Here is a 21,438-nt window from a genome sequence, read left to right as displayed (position 1 = left end):
TGCACGATAATACCCTTCCCACTGTGGTTCGTTTGATAATTATACTGAAAAGCAAAGCCTTGCAGACCAAGACCGTATTTGAGTCTGTCAGATGGAAACTGCTCACTTGCTTTTACGTATGTGGTCTGCACCCAATCAGTACGCTATAATTTTATGATTGAATTTTTAGGGCCTGATCAATCATCTAACCTTCGGAGGCATATTCACATATCGTTTTGTGGCTTATGTTGTAGATGGTCTAACGATAGTACGACATATATAGGTTGATGAAGCATAACTTCAGGTACAAAGTGATTTTAAGCTACTCCATACAACGTACAAGGGGAAAGACATTCTTAAAAAAAAAAAGATTCATTATTCAAATATTCCACAAGTATATATCCAGACAACACACAGGTGTAATGGCGAATTGATCATCAGAAGGAAGGCAACGGAAATCTCTACATGGTTTTGCGCATTCAGAACAGGTCTGTGAGTTTACATCCGAAAATTTTTCGTCACTTGATCAATTCGCCATTACGACAGGCGATATCCTTCAAAGCATCATGGATTGTGTTTGTGAGTTTCTGTCAAAACTGGGAACATTATTAGTGAATGTTCGAGCCAAAACATGATAAAGATGCATTGCAATATAAGAGTTCTCAGACAATATGTACTGGCAAGTAGCAGACCAACCGGGAAGGAAGGTCCGTATTATCTCCGCATTGTCGATTTGGAGGGTAAAGAAGAAAAGGTTTTGTCATCCTTGAACGGATAGGAGGTGCAAATGCAGAATGAGAAAGGATGTAGACTCACGTTAAGCACGAGGTGCAAAGCACCTGACCTATCAGGTTGGTGGCGAGATTGGAGCATCGTAAGATACCCGTACTAGGAACATTGGTCATGCTATCCTCAGAAATCAGGTGCAATCTGCATTAAGAGAGCCCAGGACATCTGAGGAACGTAGAGCCACAAAGTCCAACGCGTAACAAGTCTCAATGAAGACTGTTCACAAGAGTGACAGTTCCCAAAGACAAGAATGTGCAGTTGAATAGAAAATAAGAAGAACTCTTTGTAGGAGTCTTCATTTGTCGTGTACCACTAAAAAAACATTGAAAGACAAGGAAGATGAAGAAGAAGAAGAAGAAAAAGAAAAAAAAAAAAAAGTTGTGAAGAAAAAGGCAGAGGATAATCACGTGATACCCCAATCGGGGATAGCGTGTTATTGTGATCAGAGCAGGAGGGAGAAGAAGAAAAAAGCCTCAAAAAGGGAAAAAGATTGAATGGAGCTTATACTTTAAGATCTATACAATTTCCCTATCTCATTAGTCCTTTATTTTCCCACTGTTTCTCTCTGGGATCGCGTTGTCGTCTCGGTTAGATCCTCCACCCTACGGACCCGGATTCTCCGTCCCCAGTTCTCTCTCTCCCACCGGGCGATCATCCTTAATTCCTGACTTGGGTGTTTGCAATACCTCTAGCCCCTAATATCAGAGATCCCTTAAGAAACTATCTTGTGAGTTGTACCTCTTTGTGATTCTGTCTGAGAGCCCAGCCCCTCCACCTCCCCTAGCCCCATCACTTTAAGGCTTCCCCCGACATCTTCTCCTCTTATCACTCCACACTGACCGCTCAGTTCTCTCAGGGAAAAAAAAGATTCTTCATTGCGCGGGTGAGTGACTTGGCCAGGAGGCCCCCGATCGATAATTCAGCACCTCGCGTCTGCTGAATACCGGTCCAAGTCGCTCGCTACGTCTTGGCCCATCCCCGAACGCTAAAAGCGGCCTGTTGTCTTCCTACTCCAGTCGCGCTCCACACCACGTTTCGCACACCACCGTTTCGCCATCGCGAGCGATCATTCTGAAGTCCCCCATTTGTGGTGACTTCGTCGCTCAGCAATGATGATGACGCAGCCATTTCCTGCCCACCAAGGCATGCCGCAACATGGGTTCCCCCCGGCCACCCAATGGCTGCGCAACATCCAAATGGACACCCGGGCGCTGGAATGGTACAGCAAATGCATCCCGGTGTATCTGCGCCGGGAGGACCTCAAGCTAGCCAACCGGGCCCGATGATGGGTGGTATGCCACCGGGCGCTGGGACAGCTGGTCCTGGTGGCCCCGGTCCAAATGCTCATGCCCTCTCCCATCTGAATCCCGCGCAGGCGCATATGCTTCAGAATCCCCAATTCCAACAAAATTGTTAGTATACAACCTCCTTGTTGTTTGACGCGATGGTGTGCGAGTGATGTTACGGAATACGCGATCGGCGCCCTTTGCGGTGATTTCTTTCCCCCGCTATACCCGCATCTCTTGCAGCCGTCTTGCTCGATCGCATACTTACGTCCTGATTCATCTATAGTTGCGAACAATCCCCATCTATTACACCAGCACCAACAACAGCAACAGCAACAATTAATGCGGCAACGAATGATGCTTCAACACCAGCAGCAGCAACAACAGCAGCAGCAACAGCAGCAGCATCAACAACAGCAGCAGCAACAACAACAGCAACAGCATGGTCTCCCTGTATCCATGCCCAATGGCACACAAGGGCTTAATGCACAAGGACTTACTGCTGCTCAAATGGCTGCAATGCAAGCGAACCCTGGAATGAGACCCGTCAACATGATGCAGCTTCAGCAGCAAATGCCACACGGCCAGCCGCCAAGTCTCCAACAACAGCAGCAATTTTTTGCTATTCAACAGGCTCAGCAGCAGGCCCAGCAGGCCCAGCAGGCTCAACATGCTCAACAGCAGGCAAATAATGGACAATCAGGCCAGCACACCCCGCAGCGTGCATCGGCACAACCCCCGAATCTGCACGAACAGAGTGCTACTCCACAGTCACAGCATGGCGGACCAGGAGGCGGCACACCACAACCCTCTCAAACCTCTCAGCCGCCACCCACCCAACCCCCACAACCACAGGGACCCCCTCAAGGCCACGCAACACCTAATCCCCCATCGCAGCAATTGCCGCAGTCTCAACAGCCGGGTCAGCAGGGGCAGGTTGGTCCACAGCCCCAACCTCCCCAGAGTGCCCAGGGCCAGCAGCCGGGTCCTCAAAATCAACAGATGACCGCGCAGGAGGCTCAATTGAAAGCACAACAGCACCAAAATGCTCTTATTATGCAGCAGCAACAGCAGCAAAGGAAGAATAACGCAATCTTGACTATTCACGCCTATGCCGAGCATCTGGGCAACTTCCAACCCCGCAACGAAACGCAAGATCTTCTGTACTGGCAATCGTTCGTCGATCGCTTCTACTCCCCTGTAGGTGTGTTGCGGCAGGGTGTTTGGAACAGCTCAATTGGATCTAAGCAATTTGAAATTGCGACTCCTGCTCTGGCACGTTATTATTTCACCCAATTTACCAGCGGGATTAGTCAAATCCAGATGGTGGTGGAAGGTGCTCGCGAGCGGGAATCTCACAATGGAGGGCATTATGTGGAAGCCCCAAAATGCTCATTCATTTATTGGTTCAAGAATGAGTGCCAGGTACAACTCGCATGATTCTTTTCTTTTCCGCTTGCTAATGTCTCATTCTGTTTAGCTTTTCACTAATGGCACCCTTCGTGCGCATTTCGATATGCACAACAAGCTCGAGATGCTTGATATTCATGTCGTCAGCCACAACGAGTATATTCCGCGGTCTTTATTGTTGGCCATGGAGGCGGATTCCCAAAAGCAAAGTCCGAAGGTCGCCAAGAACTCAAAACGTGCCCAGCCTAAGCAAGCACCATCATTAGTGCCAGACTCCAACGTGACTGCCAATGGCGTACCTACTCCAGTCATGGGATTTATGGAAGTGGCTGAAACAATCTCGGCGATGCAAATGCTGTTCCAATTTTCGCAGGCAAATCCGCAGCTATCGCCTCCCGACGCTTTGCGAAACCTCGTCAACACCCTTCAGGCACAAAATCCCAACCCAGGCTTTGTGCCAACTCCTATACCCATGAACCAGGGCATGAATCCGAACATGAATCCGGGTATGAATCCAGGCATGAATCCAAACATGAATCCGGGTATGAATCCAGGCATGAACCCAAACATGAATCCCGGCATGAACCCAAACATGAATCCTGGCATGAACCCAGGCATGAATCCCAACATGAACCCTGGTATGAACCCAGGCATGAGTCCGGGTATGAGCCCGGGTATGAATCCAGGCATGAGCCCGAGCATGAATCCAGCTATCAACCCAGGCATGAATCCCGGCATGAACCCAGCAATGAATCCAGGCATGAATCCAGGCATGAACCCAGCAATGAATCCGGGCATGAATCCGGCGATGCACCCGGGTATGAGTCCGGCCATGAATCCAGGAATGCACCCAGGCATGAATCCGGGCATGAACCCAGGCATGCCCATGCAAAACGTTCGGGGACATAGCATGGGTGCTCCGTCCCAGTTTGCCTCGCCGGCAATGGCTCATCTTGGTCTTCCCGGGCAGCAAGGCTCACCTCATCTGACTGGTTCAGCGCATGCGAGCCCAGCTCAAAGCAATCTTGTCGGTCCTCCCGGAATGCAACCACCAATGCAACCATCCCCAGCTGGTGTGAACAACAGTCCAAATGTAGGTGGCAAACGTCGCCGGGCAAGCACCGTCAAAATGGAGTCAGAGGATGGTGGTGGAGTAGAAGCTAACGGCGCTCCGCAACAGGGCTCAGCGAAAGTAAAGGCTAGCCCTCGGGTGCCGAAGCGACAAAAAGGGCGCCGCCGCCTAATCATATTGAGAGTTTTGGTTTGCTTCCCTTTGCTTTCATTTTTCCTCGCCGTTTCAAGCGGTGCAGGACCGGCGTACGACTGGATACCTGGGCGAGGCACGTCGCGCCCCTTCTTGTTTGTTTACTCCTCTCATCTAGGTCTTTCATCACATTGAAAGATCTATTTTGCTATCTCGGCACATGACGACTCAATTCACAATTGACGGGATTTAATTAGTGCTTGAGGCCCCCTCCCATCTTCCATGTCTTGGAAGTGGCATCAGGCCTCATCGATCCTGCTCAACTCTGACCTAATGTACTCTATCTTCCTTTCAGCGTTTCCTTGGTTGGCTTGGGATCATTGCCTGCCCTTGCATGTTTTCTATCTCTTTCCCGTTCGGTTTTCATTTTGATCCTCTTGTCATCCATGCCTGGGATTTTGACGACTTTTGGATTGGTCTTTGTTTAGGCTTTTGCCCATTGCTCGCTGTTTCCTTGGCAGCCTGTTCATTTCTCTTCTGAACAGACATAACTATTGATATCCGTGTTTGGCGAATGATATGGCGTCCGGCTCTTACGTTTCTTTGAGAATTACGTCTGCGTGCATAAGGGTGTTTCATGCTCCATTTGGCTTGACATCTCTCCGTGACTTATCCTCCTTCTGCCGCCTTTTGACGAATCCATAACCACCTGCTTTCTAATCATCCTGCATTGTAGTTTGTACGCTTAGATGTACGTTGAAGGGGTTATGCCTAGATATGGATAGGTTCTAAATTCCCAAATCATAGTTAACAAAGTATGAAACAGAGGCCGAGCGGCGAACTCATCGGCGAATTGCTCTCGGCATTCGTTATCATATCAGTTCCCCACACCGGTTCTTCAAAGCATAGAACTGCCCCTCCTCTGCATTTTTTCCCAAACATCTTTGTATTCACATCTACCGAGAGGTATCTAAGAAGCTCAACAATGGCACACTCTCACTCCCACGACGCCGGAATTGACCACTCCCACGATGACCCCTTCAACGGCCACGGCCATTCACACGATATCCTCGATGGTCCAGGCTCTTACGCCAACCGCGAGATGCCTTTGATCGAAGGCCGAGACTGGAAGGATCGTGCCTTTACTATCGGTATCGGTGGGTATGTATAGAACTTTGCATTCACAATCAACTTAATTCACCCGCTTCATGCCAATGCATATCCCTTCGTCCAATGACTGACACGAATCCAACAGACCCGTAGGATCTGGCAAGACAGCTCTGATGCTGCAGCTAGCTCGCGCCCTTCGGGACGAGTATAATATCGCCGCCGTGACGAACGATATCTTCACAAGGTAATACCCCACCTACAAACCCCACACCCAAAACAACACACCTCATATCTACCTGCTATACCGCATATCTCCAAGATCAACACTAACCACCCTCCTGATAAACAGAGAAGACGCCGAATTCCTAACCCGCCACAAAGCCCTCGCACCGTCACGCATCCGCGCCATTGAGACAGGCGGGTGCCCGCACGCCGCTGTGCGCGAGGATATCAGCGCCAACCTCCTCGCACTGCAGAAGCTGCAGAAGCAGTTCTCGACTGACCTGCTGCTTATCGAGTCTGGTGGTGATAACCTGGCTGCGAACTACTCGCGTGAGTTGGCTGACTTTATCATCTATGTAATTGACGTTGCAGGGGGTGATAAGGTGCCTCGTAAGGGTGGGCCTGGTATCACAGGGTCTGATTTGCTTGTTGTGAACAAGATTGATCTTGCTGAGGCTGTTGGGGCGGATCTAGGTGTTATGGAGAGGGATGCAGCGAAGATGAGGGAGGGGGGTCCTACTGTGTTTGCTGTTGTTAAGCATGGGAAGGGGATGGACCATATTGTTAATTTGATTCTTAGTGCTTGGAAAGGGAGCGGAGCTTATGATGTTAGTTTGGAGAGATGGAAGAATGGGGCTGTTAGGGGGTCTGGTAGCCTTGATGAGTAGATGTTTTAGAGGCTTAGATTGGATCAAGATTTTGGATAGATTTGGAAAGAGAACACGACGTGGAATTGGAAAGATTAGGCATTTATGAAGTTCAATATATTCAGTTGAAAAATGGCACACACGTTGACTACTTTTTCCTTCCGAATACAAACATATTCCCCGAGAACGCCTGGAATGCAGCTGTCGCCAAATCTCCAATATGTCACAGAAGCCGCGTGTGGGCTGGGTATCTGGTTTTGGGCAGAGGGAGGCTGTTTCTCTACTGCTCCGCAAGATGTCACACATGCAAGAAACAAACTCAGTGATCTCATTTGGCGAAACGAGACAGCGCCGGCCCAAGTTCTAGCCGTTCCTGCTTGAGCTTGTCCTTGGTGCGAGCAGCGTACTCCTTGCGCAACATCTCCGCCTTGACACGCTTCTCGTCGATGACGTTCTTTCCACCCTTCTTGCGGAGGTACTTGCGCAAGGCACTGTTGCGGCCACGACCACGGTTCTTGATCTTCTCCATGTGATCCTCGGGCTTGTGATCCGGGTTGCGCTGTTCCTGATACTTCTTGTCGCTGATGGTATCGAGCTTTCCAATAATGTTGGGGTCGAGCGAAATCATATCCGGCTGCAACTTGGTGAGCAGCGAGTGAACCTCTTGCTCCTGGCGCTGTCGGACGTTCTCGTAAGGGTTGGCTTCCAGTGAATCAAAGTTGGGTTCACCGGCGCCGGGAACGATGACGCTGGCAAATCCTTGGTCGTGGCCTACGCCAAGGATATCTTCATATGGGCACCAGCGCACGTTCTCGATGCGCTGTCCATCTCCGCCCCACGCCATGTATGGGCTCTGTACTTTGCCTTGGTCGGCTTGCGCGGCGTCGAAAAGTCCACGCCATACGCTCATTTGTGTGCCCCAGCCGACTGCAGTCAGGCCACGGTCACTGATCGCCACAGATGCACCGGGCTGGTAGCATGAGTATGAGTGCACCTCGCGGTACATGCGGATATCCCACACATTCATTTTTTGGTCCTGGCCTGTAGAGACCATGTAATGGCCTGTGCGGTCCATGGCCAGTGACCGAACAGGTCCCTGGTGCACAAGTGCCTTTACGAGAGGGGTTTGAGAGTTGGGTGACCAAAGGGTCACGGCTCCATTTTGATGTCCGACATGGAGGATGGCATTCCATGGGTTCTGCGCGAGAGCGGTGGGTTTACCCAACCGTGTAGCTAGCTCGGCGACGGTCTGGCCGGTTGAGGTATCTGTGTATTTGAGGTGACCGCTCATTTGCTGTATAAAAGCTTGATTAGCGGGGGCTATCTAGGGAATCGAAAAATCAAGGATACTCACAGCGCTTGCGAGGAGGAAATGATATGGCAGGAATTCCAGGAAGAGAGGTTCCAGGTGCTTGCTCAGACAGTGAATCTCAGTTCCCTGGTGGTCGTAGATATAAGTGTGCTTCTTCTGTGCGACAGCGAAGTACTGGTTGTTATGCAGCCAGCGGGCATCCCGCACAGTCTCGTTCAACTGTAATTCGCAGCCCAGTTTGCCTTCACGCCAATCCATCGTCGCAACATGTCCCTTCCGTCCTGCCAGCAGCAGGTCACGTCCGTTCCGAGAGTAGTCCATGCGGTAGGGGCCCATATCAGGAAGCTTCAATTCGAATCCCTTCTTCGCTGTCTCGATTCCAACGCTGTCCCGAATTTCATCTTGGCGAACTTTGTATGTCTTCTCGAGTTCACCTTCGGGTTCGAGGAATCCCTCCGAGTGCTCGAGCAAAATCTCTGCATCCTTGGCTTGGAGAATAGCCGCCTTGTGCTTGAATTCTTGCCTCTTGAGGTTTGCGCGCAGCTTCTTGTCTCGTGCACTCTTCGCATTGGCACCTTTGCCTCGTCCGTAGGTTTGCTCGGCTGCTGCGAGTCTCATCTTCGCTTCATGGTCACCCTTGGCGACAGCCATGTCGGAGGCTGTGTCGGCCATTTTCTGGCAATTTCTCAAGTTCGTTTGCGAAAGAACTCGGGAAGATAACAAGGCGGACGAAAAGCGTAGCTTCAAGAAAAAAAGTGTTTTGCCCAAAATTTCGCCAAGATTTGCGCTCACCGCTCGCTTATCCTCCACTGGCGAATTTTGTTTTCTTATCGTTGCATCTTTTTTTTTCTACAGAGGCACTTTCGTTTTTTTCTGTATTTGCCAGTTATAAGCTGCTCTGGCTAAAGATTTGTCGAGTTACCTCTGACTCGCCTCAATCTGGACTCCCTCCCTTTCCGATTCAAAGGGTCTAACGCCAATATGGCGCCTGCCCAGACTGTGCACCACCACCGCTCGACCACTAAGGTTTCGCACAAGCCCTACAAGAGCAAGCATGCCTCCAAGAGCGCCTTGAAGGATTTGGCTAAAGGTATGAATTACCAACCACCCAAGCATGATAAAAACTCCAAAATTAACGCTTATATCACTTTAGGCAAAATTGAAGGTGATGAGCGGGGCGGTCGTAAGACACCCCACCAACAACTCAAGACGAAACTCGATCGCCGTAACACCGCCCGCCAAAGACAGGCATTGAAGCACCAGGAAAGATCCCAAGCAACCAGCATCTTCGCTGGCCAGGGTGGTGCTCCTCGTCATGTCGCAATTGTGCCGTTGTCCGCCGATATTGATGCCGCCGCCGCTATTGCTTCTATCAACGAAAGTGTCGATGTTTTGACTGATGTCTCGCCCGATGGACCTACCCGTGTGCGCATTGAGCGATTCCGCCAAAGTGTGCAGTATATGCCCGCCAAGTATGACTTGATCAGCGCTCTTGACGTGTGCCGTATGGCCGACTTTGTCATTTTGGTCATGTCGTCTGAAGTTGAGGTGGATGAGGAGAGTGAGATGCTGTTGCGCTCGATCCAAGGACAGGGTATCTCGAATGTGTTGGCTGTCGTGCAAGGTCTCGACAAGATTGAGCCCCCCAAGAAGCGCCCCCAGGTGGCTAATTCGTTGAAATCTTTCATTAACCACTTCTTTCCCAATATTGAGAAGGTTATGTCTCTCGACTCGAGACAGGAATCTTCTAACGCTATCCGATCTATTTGCACTGCTACACCTAAGGGCATTCACTGGCGTGACGATCGCAGCTGGATGTTTGTCGAGGATGTGAAGTGGCCAGAGTCCAACCTGGAGGTGGTTGACGACGTCGTCATCACCGGAGTTGTCCGTGGAAAGGGCCTGAAGGCAGACCGCATTGTTCACCTCCCTGGATGGGGCGATTTCCAGATTGATTCTATCACAGCTGCGCCTCTAGTACCCACCAAGCCCAAACGGGATGATGCAATGGCCGTTGACGGTAATGAGACCACACAAACCTTGGATACTCCCACCGCAGACCAGGATGACATGGCTGCTATTGCTCCCGAAGAGATTGATATGGCAGATGACGACATGATTTCCATGGCTGAGACAGAGAAGAAGGGTGTTCTGCTGGATGACTACCATTACTTCTCGGATGACGACTCGCACATTCCACCAGTACCTAAGAAGTTGCCCAAGGGTACCTCAAATTATCAGTCTGCTTGGTACCTTGAAGATGTTTCAGACTCCGGATCTGACATGGATGATGAGGATGAGCCCATGCAGATGGACACTGCTGGAGCACCTGAAGATGGTGTGTTCCCAGACCACAATGAGGCCATGACCGAAGGTGCTCCTTCAGAATACCCACAATCTGAGATGTTCCTCGACCCCTCCCCAGAGGACGAGGCCCAGGAACTGGCTGACTACCGTGCCAGCCGCAAGACCGAGGCCGAAGAGGACTTGGAGTTCCCTGATGAAATTGAATTGCATCCCAACACGCTTGCCAGAGAACGTCTGGCCCGTTTCCGTGGATTGAAGAACCTCAAGCTCAGCCACTGGGAAACATCTGAGGATCGTCCCTATGAGCCCGAGGATTGGCGCCGATTGCTGCAGTTTGCTGATGTCAGAGGCTCCAAGAACCGCATCATTCGAGAGGCTTTGATTGGCGGTGTTAACCCTGGTGTCCGCGTGGATATTCACCTTCGCGCAGTTCCTTCTATTTTGCGCAACAGCCCCATGCCCCGTTCGCTATTCTCTCTGCTCCGCCATGAGCACAAGCAGACTGTGGTTAACGTCAGCATGACCCTGAACTCCACGGTGGAGAAGCCTCTCAAGGCTAAGGAGCAGCTCATAGTCCAGTGCGGTGCCCGCCGCCTGGTCGTCAACCCCATCTTCTCCTCGGCTGATAACACGCCGAACAACGTTCACAAATACGACCGATTCCTGCACCCTGGTCGTAGTGCTATTGCATCCTGGATTGGACCCATGACCTGGGGTTCAGTTCCCATCCTCGTCTTCAAACAGAAGCAAGCTGAAGAGGAGGATGGTGACGAGGCGATGGATACCACCGATGCCAAGGAGGAGCCTATTGCCCTAGACCAGCTCGAGCTGATCGGTACCGGTACTGTTGTTGCACCCGATCAGAAGCGTGTTGTTGCCAAACGTGCTATTCTTACCGGTCACCCCTACAAGATTCACAAGAGGGTCGTTACCATCCGATACATGTTCTTCAACGCCGAAGATATCCAGTGGTTCAAAGCACTTCAATTGTGGACCCGCCGTGGCCGCAGTGGATACTTCAAGGAGAGCCTGGGTACACACGGATACTTCAAGGCTACCTTCGACGCCAAGATCAACCCACAAGACTCCGTGGGTGTCAGTTTGTACAAGCGCGTCTTCCCTCGCAAGGCGAAGGCTTTGGATGCGATTGCTGCGTAAGCTGTTGATGTCAATAGCACCGGCAAGGTAGGATGATATGATACCATTTGACTGAACTGATTACATGATGAGGGCAGCTCTGCTCATCCTGAAGGGAGCATGATTTACCCAAAAAGTACATATAGACCTGTGGCATCTTAAAATGATGAATTACGAATCTTCTGCACTTGCGTTCCGTATTTAACAGTAGTATCTGAATGTCCAGGATCAAGGATTTGAGGACTTCATATTCCCAGGCGAAGGGTGCTGCTTATCACCAGGAAGCTCAGGCAAAATAAATCTCTACGGCCAATGGATTGTAGCATCGATCTGTTTTCATTTCCAGACCAGAAAAAGTTCAAAATAAACAAACAAAACGAGAAGCCAAAAAAAAAAAAAAAACTTGAGAGTTCGTATTCTCTAGACATCACGCGCGGGGAATCAACGAAGAAATTAAATCGCCATTTAAGAAAAGTCCTCTTCGGCTTCCTCAATGTTATTCTTGATCCGCAGGAAGAGTGTTGTCTTCCACTTGTCCAATTTGCTGAGCTGGTCATACTGTCGGAGCTTATCACCGAAGCCCTCCGGATCACCGCCCTCAACAGCCTGAGTTAGGTCCACGAGAAGTTGGTGCTCCCTAGTAGAAGCAAAAGAAGGATCAAGCTCGCGGTATGATTCCAAAGCACGGTTAGTCTCAACAAGATCCTGAAAGTACGTAATTAATACTCTGTTTCCCGTTAAAATAGTGAGAGGAAACAACATACTTTTGTGGCAAGGTGGCAGATGCCTGCCTTAAGGAGATAATCCTTCACAGACCACTTCATCAGGTTGTTGTTAATAGAGCTGCGGCCGATGCGTTCGTAGTTGGTGATGGCCTTGTAGTAGTCACTTTCCAAGGCGGCCAGGTCTGCCACCTTGAGGTAATGTTTGTTTGCAAGGCTGCATGCGAAGTATGTATTAGCTGAGTTGTTTTTTTTTTTCGAATTCAGAGACACCAAAGAGATCATAGGATACATACGCTTCAGCATTATCACCGTCGAACCAATCAGCAGCCTTCTCGTACGCTTCCAGCGCCTTCTTCATATCTCCAAGCTCAACCTCATACAGCTCAGCTAGGTACTGCTGCTGCGTTGCCGCGCGGCGCAAGTTTCCTCGTAGTACATAATGCTGAATGGCACTGGAAAGCACGCGGGCAGCATCCTCGGGGTCTGACTTGCGGTAGACCTTGAACGCTTCCTGGAGGTTATTGGCAGCATCGTCAGGTTCGTTGAGGTTCGTGGTTTGAATGGAGGCAGCTTTCTCAAAAGCCTGACCGGCCTCCTTGTCTGTTTGGAAGAACAGATCAATCATCGGGCTCAATACTGGCTAGGCCGCGGGGTAGCTCACTCATTTTCTGTACTCGGAACGCATTTGCAGCCTGGGTATACAGATCTGCGGCGCTCTCATACTTCTCTGATCGTCCTCCGAACCAAGAGAAACCGCCACTAGCACCAGAGAGCGCTTTGTCGGCCTATTTCATCGAAACAGGCGAGATACGGTTAGATATGCGGACTATCGTCATTGCCTATGGAAACACGACGGGGAAATATGCGTACTTTTTGGAGCAGGACACGGGGATCTTGAGTCATATTGGGTGAATGTGTCCGTTTTCGCTGCGATAGGCCGTAGTCCGTGGATATTTGATGTGAAGTTGGAGTGTTGTGGCCAAATGGAGTTGCTATCGATGAGAGCATCGATCGGCGGGCCCGTGGAGGCGGTGTCGTTTATTTTTCGGGTCTCCGCCTAAGCTCCCCAGTGTTGTCTTGCGACTTCGGCGACTTTGGCTATTTTTACACCGTGCTGTCCAGATTAGACTGTACTTCTATCTCAATCGACCTCATTTCTCTCTATTTACCCTTAGAAAAGGTTTTGATTCCTACGGACTCTACAATGACCTCTATTCGCACTGCTGCGTGGCTATCCAAGTCGTTGCGCCTAGGTTCTTCCCGACTCAATCCGACCTTCTCTCGCTTCTACTCTTCGAAAAAACCCGACAGTGCACCTATCGAGACCATACTTGGCGCTCCAAACTGGTCCGTCAGGTCGCTGCTCCCGAACCCAGCCTCAAAACCGCCACCATCCATCACACCGAAACAACTTCATCATCTTCTGCGCATCTCGGCTCTTCCCCAGCCTGCCAATGAAGAAGAAGAGCAGACTATGCTGGATACACTCGAATCTCAAATCCATTTTGTGAAGGAGATCCAACTTGTTGATACTACCGGCGTCGCGCCGCTGGCTAGAATTCGTGACGAAAGCCCTGCTGCTATGGAAGAGGAGACAATTGGAATCGAGAGACTCAGGGAGGCTCTGGCTAAGGAAAAGGTGTCCGGGCGACGGGGGAAAATTCAACGTGTCCCAGGTGAAAAGAACGATCGTCCGGATGGAACAGCTTGGGATGGGAATGCGCTCGGATCCGCGACAAAGACAAAGGGGAAATATTTCGTCGTTGAAATCGGCAATTGAGTTCTTGATTTTCTACGGCATTGGAATACGCAGGAGACTTAGATACCCTGCATGAAACGAGGCTGAATGATATCAATACAGTCCGATGTTTCTGCCTCGGGCTATTGGTGGCCCCGATACCCGTGACTATTGGGGGCCATGACAGCATTGCCCCCCCCTCTCCGACAACATCGACTTCGGCCTAATTGCTCCTTCAATTTTTTCCAATCCATTTTTCACTTTCATTCCAGCAATGTTCAAAAATCTCAAAGAAAAACATGGAGGATTTTTCGAATCCAAGCAATCCAATGCCTCGGAAAGCGACCGCGGTCAAGATCTATCATCGATCCTAGATCGGTCGCAGCGCGGTGACTTAACCGTCCTCGTCGCTGAGGTAGCTGAGTCAATGCGGGTTCGGATCTTGGAACTTTATGAACATACAAATCCAAAGGATGACTCTCCCAATCGTTCCAGCCCGCGTTCATCTCCGGAGGCGGGCCGCGATGAAGACACACCACACTTGCCCCCAAAACCAGAACGCAAGCCGGTTCCGGAAAACAATAGAAGTCCGCGACAGGGCTCTACTAACAAGCCGTTGGCCCCTCAGGCGAGAGTTACTGCGCTCTCTGCTTTCGAGGATTGGAGGGACTCTGTTCTTTTGCGTGTTGGCACAGTCGTCAATAAAGATGATAATCAGCAAGGGGAAAAGGAAGGCCAAGAAAAGCTGCAGAACGCTTCCAAGTCTAATGCTCTCCCATTGGATGAGGATCAAGATAGAATCGCCAAATTACAAGAAATATACCACCCCGTGGAAACACCCTTGGCTAAACTCCCTAAAGCAACAAGGCTGCTTATCCTTCACTCGCTTCTCCTTTTAATGCTCAGTCTAGAGCACTACAGTGCTTACTCAAGAGTCTTGATGCTAAATGTCACGTCCAGTCTGAACATAGACATCAACCTGCTCAATCAAGACGAAGTCAGTGTCGCCCGCGGGCTGCTGCAGACAGCTTTGGCGCTGTCGGCAGACCAAGATACCAAAGAGCAACCAAAGAAAGATGATAGCATGCGCAAATGGAAAGTTGGCCTTGCATCTGTGGCTGGAGCCGCTTTGATTGGCCTCACTGGCGGGCTCGCAGCTCCATTGGTAGCGGCGGGTCTGGGAACTGTTATGGGTGGATTAGGCCTTGGCGCTACGGCTGCTGCTGGGCTCTTGGGTACTTTGGCTGGGAGTAGCGTTGTTGTCGGTGGTCTATTTGGCGCTTACGGCGGGCGTATGACTGGTCGCATGATGGAAAAGTACGCCCGTGAAGTGGACGACTTTGCATTTATTCCGATCCGAGGAGAACGCCGCCGCAATGTGAAAGAGAAGGAGTCTGCTGAGCAAGATCATCGTTTACGAGTTACCATTGGTGTCACCGGCTGGGTCAAGGAGGAATCAAACTTCGTAATCCCATGGCGGGTGATTGGCGCCGACTCTGAGGTCTTCGGTCTCCGCTGGGAGATGGAGCCTCTGATGAACTTGGGCAACGCGATCTCAGCTCTTGTGACAAGCGCAGCATGGTCAGTTGCCGGGCGTGAGGTCTTGGCTCGTACTGTCTTCTCTACAATTATGAGCGCGGTGATGCTTCCCCTAGGTCTCATGAAAGTTGCTGGTATCGTCGACAACCCGTTCAGCGTGGCCAAAGCCCGCGCTGACAAAGCGGGCGAGGTTCTCGCCGATGCCCTGATCAGTAAGGCTCAGGGAGAACGGCCGGTGATCTTGATGGGGTACTCTTTGGGTTCTCGGCTGATTTTCTCCTGCCTCCAGAGCCTGGAAAGAAGAAATGCTTACGGGCTGGTCGAGACGGTCATTTTGATGGGGTCACCCACCCCTTCAGACAAGGAGGACTGGCAAAAGATTCGCAGCGTCGTAAGCGGACGTGTTGTGAATGTATTCTCTGAAAATGACTCCGTACTCGCTTTCCTGTACCGAACAAGCAGTCTTCAACTTGGCGTTGCCGGATTGCAGCCAGTTGAAGGTGTTCCGGGCGTTGAAAACGTGAATGTAAGCGAGATGATCAGCGGTCACTTGCGATACCAGTTTCTGCTCGGCAGAATCCTTACCCTCATCGGGCTCCAGGACCTTGATCCCAGTGAGATTGAACGCGAAGAAGCTGCTCTCGCCTCCGAGGACGAGCGGATGGAGCAGGAGCGGTTGGAGAATGAGCGTGAGGCTGGTGTTAAGGACCGGGAATCATTTTCTGCCCGTGATACCCTGAACAGCGAGCATGGCTTTGGGGAAGATGAACGGTTGCAGAAGAAGGTCGAGGCACAGACTCAGGAGAACATGACGACCCATCGGATTGAAATGCTCGATATGGACGACGATGATTATTCGGCGCCTTTGAAGGAAGATCCGTCGAAGCATCCTGCCCTCTAGATGGGGATTTGGGATTCATAGTACAGTCATTTCCACACACCTCTCAAATCTTCCTCGTCAAATACACAAATTCTCGTCACTTCTCAATTATTGCAGTAAGATGGGCTGAACATTTGACATTCTATCTCGACTATGGACATAATAACTATAGGCATGAATAATTCGTAGTGAAAATATCACTTGTAAGTATTCTTAGCTAATTTCCCTCGCCTATCAAGGCAACTTCCAATATTCCAAACATCGCACGCATGCTGATGCGTTAAATATGCCCTTCAATACCCCTACAAGCTCAAACAATCCGTAGTTAAACATTTGGATCTCTCAGCGCCATTTTCAATTGTCCGTTGTTGACCTAACCAATCCAAATAGACATGAAACGTTCGAAACTGGAATTTATCGGACCAGAACCTCGAAAGCCAGACTTGAACATTGCTCAGCGGCGGAATGCCAGCCGGAAATACATCCGACCACAGTCCTGAGTCCCAACTCATATAAATAACTTGGTGGTAAACCCCAAGTCCATCGCATGAACTTGATCTAAACGCATGAATGGCATGGTGAAGTAGAATGAGAAGAATGTATCTCCGATTCGATCTACGGAGCCAGGGATCCGTGTTCGCGACAGCAAAGGGACTGGTATACAACTGGTCTCGGAGTTGATTCTCATATGGTGATTCCCAGGTATCTCCATCTTGGAACCAGCTTTTATATCGAGCGAGACGAAGGAAATCGGCCGTTCTGCCCGGTATCTCGTCCAGGCTGGTTTCTAAGAATAAGTTGGTTTCAACGAGTGTGTCTTCGATTTGACTGACAGCTGTGTCTTGGGTCATCGTGTGAAGCTCCTCTAATCTGAGCTCGATGCCGGTTTTGTTAAATAGACCCATGAGGCGTCGGTGAAGGTTGTCGAACTGTTGGTCTGACATCGCGGGCACATTTTTTGCGGGATTCTCGTTCCATAGTTCCAGACGAAGGAAGGGTAACAGAACAATGTCTTGGTCAGGACGGTGTGTGTATAGGGGTTTGATCGACTCCTGTAGACCCCCCATCTCATAAAATAAACCTCTGTCGGCTCGCCAGTGAGCTGGTGGCTCTCTGGAATGCCATGACCCCTTTGGGACCAGCTCTATATCCGGTCGAGTAATGGGGATGACAAGATCAACAAGTGCGCTGACTTTCTGCCAAATCAATACTAGTTGACCAGGGTCTGTTTGGTCTGGGGCGTGAATATGCACTTCCATGGTCGTTTTTGAATGCGGGAAGTTATGGAAATGGCATTCGGTGTCCGTTCTGTTCCTGAGAACCCACTGGATGTCCACGGTTCTTGATTTCAATCTTATGATCATCCAATTTTTCTTACAATGTTCTGGATTGAGCGAGACGACCTGGACGGAGTTGTTAAATATATGGGACGAAATCTCATTGTAGAGATATCGACTAGTGCAAAGGATGGATAGGGGGTTGGCTTTGGGCAAGACTGATTTTCTGTGGATGGACGAGATAAGAAATTCCCATATAATCAGGCGAATCTCTGTAGGAAGCATGGAAAATCTGCCTAGACATTGGAGTGTAGTCTTCATATTGGGAAAACGAAGGCGTTGAAGTGTAGATGATTACAAAGTATCAGCGATGGAGGAAAAAGGAGCGAAATATCAGTGCCGAAAAGCATTGCGCATTACTCACGAAGCCAAGTACATCGTCAAGTTTACGTCGAAACTCGCTACTATGCCTTTCTAAGATGTGAGGATTTCCCGATTTAGCGCGGAGAAGTAGAGTCAGCTCAAACCCTAAAAAGACGGCTTCAACTGAGGAACATTTGGGTTTGGTCTCAACTCATGGCTTAGCGACATGCACAATAATCTTGCCTCTAGCCCGGCCAGAGCGAAGTTTTTCAAATGCTTGAACAGTATCCTCAAACTCATAGGCAGTATCCAGCTGAATTTTGACAGCCCCCTTCTGCACCCATTCCCCAATCCTCACAAGATCCTCACGGGTATTCTTGAAGAAGAAGATAACATATTTTCTTTTCCCGCCACCCAGGAAAGCAGGCCAAATCAACCTATCAACAAAAGTCCCCATGGCCGACGCCCCAACCTGCACAAACGCCTTCCCAGCCGCCAAGAAGTGATGGGACTCACGATACATCGGCGCAGGGTATCCAATATGATCAATAATATGATCGAAGATGACTCCACGATTGCGCAGTGTAGCAACCAAATCCGTCTCAACCGAGTAGTCAATAACCTCATCAGCGCCGAGCCCACGACAAAACTCCACATTCTTCGTCGAACAAGTAGTCGTGACATGACACCCCAACTCCTTAGCAATTTGGATCGCAAAAATTCCACATCCCCCAGACCCCCGTTGATAAACACCTTATCGCCAGCATTAACATACCCAGCCAGTGACTGGTACGCCGTCTGTCCCGCAATACCGATGGCGGCCGCATGATCAACCTCCACGCCCTCCGGCACGGGCGCAAGCAAACTTGCAGATGCCACTAGGTACTCGCCCAAAGAGCCGAATTGCCCCGGCTTGCTGAGACATCCGTACACGAGCTGGCCGGGAGAAAACTCGGTCGCGGCATCGCCGGTGACGACCACGCGTCCGCAGAAGTCCATTCCCGGTGAAGCCGGTGTGCCAATGACAAATTTGCGTGCTACTAAGCCCATTTCGGGGACCTTGAAGTCTGCTGGGTTCAGGGAAGCTGAGAGGACTTGGACTAGGACATTGTTGCCGTGCACGGCTGGCGGCGCGCGTGCCGACGCGTCGAAATTGAGGTTCTTTTCTAGCCCATTTCTTGTGCTGGAGTAGAGCCAGGCTTTCATCTCTGTGGGTTGGGCAGATGCCATTTTGTGTGATATGTTGTTTTGACGTGGTTATGTTGAAGAATGGGCGTTGCCACTTTTTTAGAGCGCGATTGATGACCTCACCCGGACTTATCCCTTCGCCTTCCATGATCACTTTTGATATCTCGCGAGGAAAACAATGTTCGACTAATTGAATATATTATTTACCCAAGTTAACTAATATTATCCTCATGTCCTCTTCAAGAAAGTCAAAGCCCCAAGTGCGAGAGCATCCACACCCGTACACAATGTGGGCTGGATAGCTGGCGCATAGAAAGGCGAATGGTTACTAGGCAGTTCATCAACAGTCCCCTTAGCAACAGCATCATCCCAAGTTTCGGGATCAGTCCCACCAAACATCCACATAACATAAGGCGCGCCCACAGCCGTAGCCAGCAAAGTAAAGTCCTCACTAGCAGTCGGAGGCTCCGCATCTACCAGGCGATCACCAAAGTACGGCTGGAATGTCTCACGAAGAGCATCAACGGTCTTCCCATCATTAATCGTCGACGGTGTCGAAGAAGTCACTTTAATCTCAGCCTCCCTCTCGACACCGGCAGCAATGCACTCCCCTTCAATAATGCGATGAATAGAAGCACACACACGCTTCCGCACCTCCGGATCATAAGTACGCACATTCAGCTGCAGATCGAGATACGCGGGGATAATATTCGGCGAGTGTCCAGAATGAATACTACCACAGGTAACGACAGCCAACTTGCCCGGCGTGACCTCTCGCGAGACGATAGTCTGTAATCGCGTAACAATCGCCGCCCCAAGGACGATCGGATCAATAGTCGTATGTGGCGCAGAACCATGACCCCCACGCCCAAACACACGCACGTCGAAGGCATCAGCCGCCGTGAGTAGCGGGCCAGCGCGGAGATTGACCGTCCCCGCGCGCATGCGCATTACATGCTGCGCGAGCACAAGGTCCGGCTTGGGGATCTTGTCGTATAGCCCGTCATCGAGCATTGCCTGTGCGCCGTCGAGGTGTTCCTCGGCGGGCTGGAAGATGCAGATTAATGTTCCAGACCAGCTATCGCGCGCGGACTGCAGAAGCGTTGCGGCGGCCATGAGGGTTGCGACGTGGGAGTCGTGTCCACAGGCGTGCATAACGGGCCTGCGGGCTCCCGTTTCGTCTTTGACGTGGCGGGTGCTTGCGTATGGCAGGCCTGTCTGTTCTTCTACGGGCAAGGCGTCCATGTCCGCCCGTAAAAGAATTTTTGGGCCTGATCCATTTCGAAGAACTCCTGCTACGCCATGGCCGCCGATTTTGGTGTGGACTTCGAAGCCAATGGCTTGAAGGTGGTCGGATGCTAATTTGGCTGTTTGTTCTTCTTGGCCTGATAGTTCGGGATTGGTGTGTAGGTGGCGATAGACATCTTCAAACTGCTTTAGATCTGGTCGGTGGCAATTGATGATCTCAGCCAGGTCATTGTGATTCTCTATATATATAGGTGAGTATACTGGCTCAATTGATTTGAGTTTAGGTGACCATACCTCGCAATTGCATATTGGAAGTAGTATCAAAGTACTTTCGGAAAGCCAAATGTCACTTCATCCCTTCCTTGACCCGGGGTTTATATACCCGAACAATTTTCCGAGCAAATCGGGGGACAATAACCTTGGTCATTGTCTTGCCTCTTCCGGTCGACAAACCCACCTCGTCGGCAAATCCTCGAATCATTCCAAGAGATTCCCCGCAGGTGTAATTCTCCTCGCCAATTGCCGGTCAACTCCGGTTCCTGAGTTGGAACCTCCACTCTCTGGGAATACGCCTGAACTTTTTAGCCAAACTGCAAAATTGCCTGAACTGGAAAGTAATGAGGTATTTGATATGATGCTTTTATGGCTGAAATGACAGGATCAGGGATAAGTAGCCACATTTTCCCATCGTCTTCAACAGCCCGGCCGGGCTAGCTCAATCGGTAGAGCGTAAGACTCTTAATCTTAAGGCTGCGGGTTCGACCCCCGCGTTCGGCTATTCCTAAAACCAACCCTGAGATTTCTTTTTTTGTTTTTATCCATATTAGCTTAGCATGGGATGAATATGAATTAGGTAAGATAGATCGGGTGTATGATGGTCACATCACGGTTGGGCCATGTATAAATCTCAATCTTCAAAGAACTTTTCATAATACAGTTAGCAATCATCTTCCAAAATAAAGACAATCAGGTAGACAAGTAGACAAGCAGACAAACAGTAAAACAACATAGGGGGAAAAATCGATATATATATTTGGGCTAAATTGGTATACTGGATAGAGACACACCCATCAACCT

The 21,438-nt window shown here is 50.2% G+C and overlaps 10 protein-coding genes across 10 annotated transcripts; 5 read left to right on the top strand and 5 right to left on the bottom strand.

Annotated features, from left to right (window-relative positions):
• Positions 1-1,945: 1,945 nt before the first annotated feature.
• On the top strand, positions 1,946-4,863 carry N7500_006295 (uncharacterized protein; the record flags this gene model as incomplete). The annotated part of the gene is made up of 3 exons (XM_056677439.1): positions 1,946-2,180; positions 2,341-3,479; positions 3,535-4,863. 3 exons carry the CDS (start codon positions 1,946-1,948, stop codon positions 4,861-4,863), a joined length of 2,703 nt encoding a protein of 900 aa, XP_056532439.1.
• A 790-nt stretch (positions 4,864-5,653) lies between these two features.
• N7500_006294 (urease accessory protein UreG) lies at positions 5,654-6,668 on the top strand (the record flags this gene model as incomplete). The annotated part of the gene is made up of 3 exons (XM_056677438.1): positions 5,654-5,829; positions 5,924-6,022; positions 6,128-6,668. 3 exons carry the CDS (start codon positions 5,654-5,656, stop codon positions 6,666-6,668), a joined length of 816 nt encoding a protein of 271 aa, XP_056532438.1.
• Positions 6,669-6,975: 307 nt separating this feature from the next.
• On the bottom strand, positions 6,976-8,631 carry N7500_006293 (WDR46/Utp7 family protein; the record flags this gene model as incomplete). Its single annotated transcript, XM_056677437.1, has 2 exons — positions 6,976-7,941; positions 8,002-8,631. The coding sequence occupies 2 exons, from the start codon at positions 8,629-8,631 to the stop codon at positions 6,976-6,978; spliced, it is 1,596 nt and encodes a 531-aa protein (XP_056532437.1).
• A 309-nt stretch (positions 8,632-8,940) lies between these two features.
• N7500_006292 (small subunit rRNA maturation protein TSR1) lies at positions 8,941-11,424 on the top strand (the record flags this gene model as incomplete). The annotated part of the gene is made up of 2 exons (XM_056677436.1): positions 8,941-9,049; positions 9,113-11,424. 2 exons carry the CDS (start codon positions 8,941-8,943, stop codon positions 11,422-11,424), a joined length of 2,421 nt encoding a protein of 806 aa, XP_056532436.1.
• Positions 11,425-11,868: 444 nt separating this feature from the next.
• Positions 11,869-13,136, bottom strand: sec17 (alpha-soluble NSF attachment protein SEC17; the record flags this gene model as incomplete). The annotated part of the gene is made up of 5 exons (XM_056677435.1): positions 11,869-12,108; positions 12,168-12,342; positions 12,422-12,728; positions 12,790-12,913; positions 12,999-13,136. The coding sequence occupies 5 exons, from the start codon at positions 13,134-13,136 to the stop codon at positions 11,869-11,871; spliced, it is 984 nt and encodes a 327-aa protein (XP_056532435.1).
• A 196-nt stretch (positions 13,137-13,332) lies between these two features.
• N7500_006290 (Asp-tRNA(Asn)/Glu-tRNA(Gln) amidotransferase subunit GatC) lies at positions 13,333-13,908 on the top strand (the record flags this gene model as incomplete). The annotated part of the gene is made up of 1 exon (XM_056677434.1): positions 13,333-13,908. The coding sequence occupies one exon, from the start codon at positions 13,333-13,335 to the stop codon at positions 13,906-13,908; it is 576 nt and encodes a 191-aa protein (XP_056532434.1).
• Positions 13,909-14,140: 232 nt separating this feature from the next.
• Positions 14,141-16,306, top strand: N7500_006289 (DUF726 domain protein; the record flags this gene model as incomplete). The annotated part of the gene is made up of 1 exon (XM_056677433.1): positions 14,141-16,306. One exon carries the CDS (start codon positions 14,141-14,143, stop codon positions 16,304-16,306), a length of 2,166 nt encoding a protein of 721 aa, XP_056532433.1.
• A 705-nt stretch (positions 16,307-17,011) lies between these two features.
• On the bottom strand, positions 17,012-17,544 carry N7500_006288 (uncharacterized protein; the record flags this gene model as incomplete). Its single annotated transcript, XM_056677432.1, has 2 exons — positions 17,012-17,065; positions 17,119-17,544. The coding sequence occupies 2 exons, from the start codon at positions 17,542-17,544 to the stop codon at positions 17,012-17,014; spliced, it is 480 nt and encodes a 159-aa protein (XP_056532432.1).
• A 592-nt stretch (positions 17,545-18,136) lies between these two features.
• Positions 18,137-19,155, bottom strand: N7500_006287 (NAD(P)-dependent alcohol dehydrogenase; the record flags this gene model as incomplete). Its single annotated transcript, XM_056677431.1, has 2 exons — positions 18,137-18,619; positions 18,679-19,155. The coding sequence occupies 2 exons, from the start codon at positions 19,153-19,155 to the stop codon at positions 18,137-18,139; spliced, it is 960 nt and encodes a 319-aa protein (XP_056532431.1).
• A 186-nt stretch (positions 19,156-19,341) lies between these two features.
• On the bottom strand, positions 19,342-20,668 carry N7500_006286 (putative zinc metallopeptidase; the record flags this gene model as incomplete). Its single annotated transcript, XM_056677430.1, has 2 exons — positions 19,342-20,600; positions 20,656-20,668. 2 exons carry the CDS (start codon positions 20,666-20,668, stop codon positions 19,342-19,344), a joined length of 1,272 nt encoding a protein of 423 aa, XP_056532430.1.
• Between the last annotated feature and the right edge of the window lie 770 nt (positions 20,669-21,438).

The sequence above is a fragment of the Penicillium coprophilum genome (genome assembly GCF_028826855.1).
Source record: "Penicillium coprophilum strain IBT 35676 chromosome Unknown utg000004l_segment0_segment0, whole genome shotgun sequence".
Taxonomy (NCBI): Eukaryota; Fungi; Ascomycota; class Eurotiomycetes; order Eurotiales; family Aspergillaceae; genus Penicillium; species Penicillium coprophilum.
The sequence above is the reverse complement of the archived record's forward strand: the minus strand, read 5'-3'. Positions and strand labels throughout refer to the sequence as shown.